Below are 3356 nucleotides of genomic sequence, written 5' to 3' on the forward strand. Positions count from 1 at the left end.
GTAAAATTTTAAATTTTACCAAAAAAAATGATAAGTAGAAACTACTATTGTATGTAATTGGAAAACAAATAAAATATTTATATAATTAAAAAAAGAAAGAAAATTGAGATAAACTGGATTAAGTGACTTGCCCGGTATTATACAGCTTGTTAAAGTCTGAGGTAAATAGATCAGTCTTCTTGTTTTCCAGCCTGGCACTCTCTACACTGTGCCACCAAGCTTCCCATGTGTTTCTTTTAAATATCCCTAAACTGTACATTGGTATAAATGGAATTCTGGTTGAAGTCATCAGTGCTCCCTGGACTATGAAATTGTTTTATCAATTACATTAATTCTCCTCGCAGAGCTACCCACCATGAATTGAGGGCTTCTTGGAATACCTGGAGTATGTAGAGTGGGACCACTGTAAAATTCAAATATCAACATTGTATACTGTCAGAAGTCATAGCTCACATAAAGAATGCTTTCCTCAAGGGCAAATGAAAGGATGGAATCTGCATAGCATTGTCCACACCTTAGCTTTTCATCTTTTTTTTATATTCCATATTGCATCACCATGTTTATCCTGAGTCTCCACCATAGATGACAGACATCCTTCTATGGGTTTTCTAATTACAGTAACTGGTGGATTTGGTAGCCAATTTTCCTTTTTATGATAGAAGGTCTATAAATCATTATTAACACCTAGAAGGGGACCCTAAGTGGGAGCACTAGGATGACTGGGGTGTGGTGAAATGACAAGATATGGGTGGAGTCAAGTGTTTCTTTTAAAAGCCTCTTGTCACCACCTATTTCTCTCCAGCTAGTACTTCTAGAGAGGTGAAAGCTAGTTTTACCCTCTCCTACTCCTCAGAGGCTATTCTTTCCAGTTTATCTTCTATATTTGAACTCAAACCACACCTTCTGCAAGATCCAGCCATCACCATGACTGATGATGATCTGTCTGCCTTGGTGGTCGATAATGGGTCAGGGATGTGCAAGGCAGGCTTTGGTGGGGATGATGCCCCTCGTGCTGTGTTCCCCTGTATTGTTGGTAGACCTAGACACCAGGGTGTCATGGTAGGGATGGGCCAGAAGGACAGCTATGTTGGAGATGAGGCCCAGAGCAAGAGAGGTATTCTCACTCTGAAGTATCCCATTGAGCATGGGGTGGTCACCAACTGGGATGACATGGAGAAGATCTGGCATCATACTTTCTATAATGAGCTGCGAGTGGCCCCTGATGAGCACCCCATCCTACTCACTGAGGCACCCCTCAATCCCAAGATCAACCGGGAGAAGATGACTCAGATCATGTTTGAGGCCTTCAACACACCTGCTATGTATGTGGCTATCCAGGCTGTTCTGTCCCTCTATGCTTCTGGACGAACCACAGGCATCGTCATGGACTCTGGAGATGGAGTCACCCACACTGTGCCCATTTATGAAGGGTATGCCCTACCCCATGCCATCCTGCGCCTGGATTTAGCAGGTCGGGACCTAACCAACTATCTCATGAAGATTCTCACTGAGCGTGGCTACAACTTCACCACTACAGCTGAGCGGGAAATAGTGCGTGATGTCAAAGAGAAATTGTGCTATGTGGCCTTGGATTTTGAGCAAGAAATGGCCAGTGCTTCCACATCATCCTCATTGGAGCGGAGCTATGAACTTCCAGATGGACAGGTAATCACCATTGGGAATGAGCGGTTCCGATGCCCTGAAGCTATCTTCCAGCCATCCTTTCTGGGTATTGAGTCCAATGGGATCCATGAAACAACTTTCAACTCCATCCTAAAATGTGATGTGGACATCCGCAAGGACCTTTATGCCAACACTGTGCTCTCTGGAGGCAGCACTATGTACCCTGGCATCGCCGACCGGATGCAGAAGGAAATCTTGGCCCTGGCACCCAGCACCATGAAAATCAAGGTCATTGCTCCTCCGGAGCGTAAGTACTCAGTCTGGATCGGTGGTTCCATTCTGGCCAGTCTGTCTACCTTCCAACAGATGTGGATCAGCAAGCAGGAATATGATGAGTCTGGTCCATCTATTGTTCACAGAAAATGCTTTTGAATAAGCGTATGGATACTGGACAGTGCTCTTGTTTTCCTGCCTTTCAATAGGCTTAGAGCTACCCCTCTGGGCATTGCTGAGGGTCAGGAGAAAGAAGGGAAGTAATCACAATGGTGCTGATTATACCCCACCATTAATTCCTTATTTAAGGTAATCTCTTTCTTGTAAAAATCCCACCTTCTAATTCAGGTCTTATTCTCTGCTTTTGTGGGAAGGGGTAAGCATATTCATAGTCTACAGGGGGCATTGCAATGCTAGTAGACAAACTGGTGATGAAGCCTGTGAAAGAAGACTCCCAACTCTGAATTGAAGTCTTTCCTCTAATTGACCAGAAAAGGATCTTAGGTACCAAACCAGTCTTTCTTCTATGACCTTCAGGGTGCTAGGGATTTAAACCTGTATGAAAAGAAATGAAAGCCTGGAATCTAAATAACCAAGAAGTTAGGATGACTAAGAAAATGAAAATATCGTCTCAATGGGTAGAACTGGACTATAGGATATGAAAATTCATTCTGACTGTTTGTTTTCTGTTAAATATTTAACTATGTCCTCCCATATAACCTTTAGAACAAAGTACTTTCCTAGGCAAGGAAGGTCATATTGACCTCATATTTCCATGTCTCCAATCTTTGAAGGAAGATCTAAAGTAAAATTGGCTAAGAGCATTTGTATATTAATGCTGAGGAAATAAAGCATTATATTGCACTATGAAGGGATTTCTGTTGGCAGTCTACATTGCTGGTATCATTTTTTTTTTACTTCACCAGATTTGTCATTTTTATAGAAAACGAGTTATAGATCTGGAAGGGAACTAAAAGGTCTTCTCTTCCAGAGGTTGGCAAACTATACTGCTTGAGGGCTAAATCCATCCTGCAGCTGGTTTTTGTAAGACTTGAGAAATAAAAATGATTTTTCATTTTTAAATAAAGTACTTTGTTATTTACCTACTAAATAAAGTATTTCTTTTGAATGTGGTATTTTAAAATTAATAAAAAAAACCATTCTTAGTTCCTAGGCCTTATAAAAACAAACTGCAGGTCCCATGGACCCCTGTTCTAATCCAACTATGTCATTTTACAAATGAGAAAACTGAAGTCCAGACAGGCTAAGTAATATTACCAGGGTCAAAGAAGTAATAATAATTAGATCTAGGATTCAAATCTTTGTCATCTTCAAAACTAATGTTCTTTCTAGTCTACCATATTGTTTCAATGGCTATTTACTTAAATGGCCCCTCTTAAAACAAGAAAAAAATGTGTGGTCAAAAACTGTTCTAGTTCTTTAGCACTTTATAAAACCCT

At 40.9% G+C, this 3356-nt stretch overlaps 1 protein-coding gene across 4 annotated transcripts; it reads left to right on the forward strand.

Annotated features, from left to right (window-relative positions):
* The first annotated feature begins 924 nt into the window (after positions 1–924).
* ACTBL2 (actin beta like 2) lies at positions 925–2055 on the forward strand. 4 transcript variants are annotated; one of them, XM_074201508.1, is made up of 2 exons: positions 925–1152; positions 1207–2055. In XM_074201508.1, the coding sequence occupies exons 1-2, from the start codon at positions 925–927 to the stop codon at positions 2053–2055; spliced, it is 1077 nt and encodes a 358-aa protein (XP_074057609.1). The 4 variants fall into 4 exon arrangements, with proteins under 4 accessions (XP_074057609.1, XP_074057611.1, XP_074057608.1 ...); XM_074201510.1 differs by having other exon boundaries at positions 925–1053; positions 1180–2055; XM_074201511.1 differs by having other exon boundaries at positions 973–1110; positions 1336–2055.
* The last annotated feature ends 1301 nt before the right edge of the window (positions 2056–3356 follow it).

This window comes from Macrotis lagotis, chromosome X, assembly GCF_037893015.1.
Source record: "Macrotis lagotis isolate mMagLag1 chromosome X, bilby.v1.9.chrom.fasta, whole genome shotgun sequence".
NCBI classification, from domain to species: Eukaryota; Metazoa; Chordata; class Mammalia; order Peramelemorphia; family Peramelidae; genus Macrotis; species Macrotis lagotis.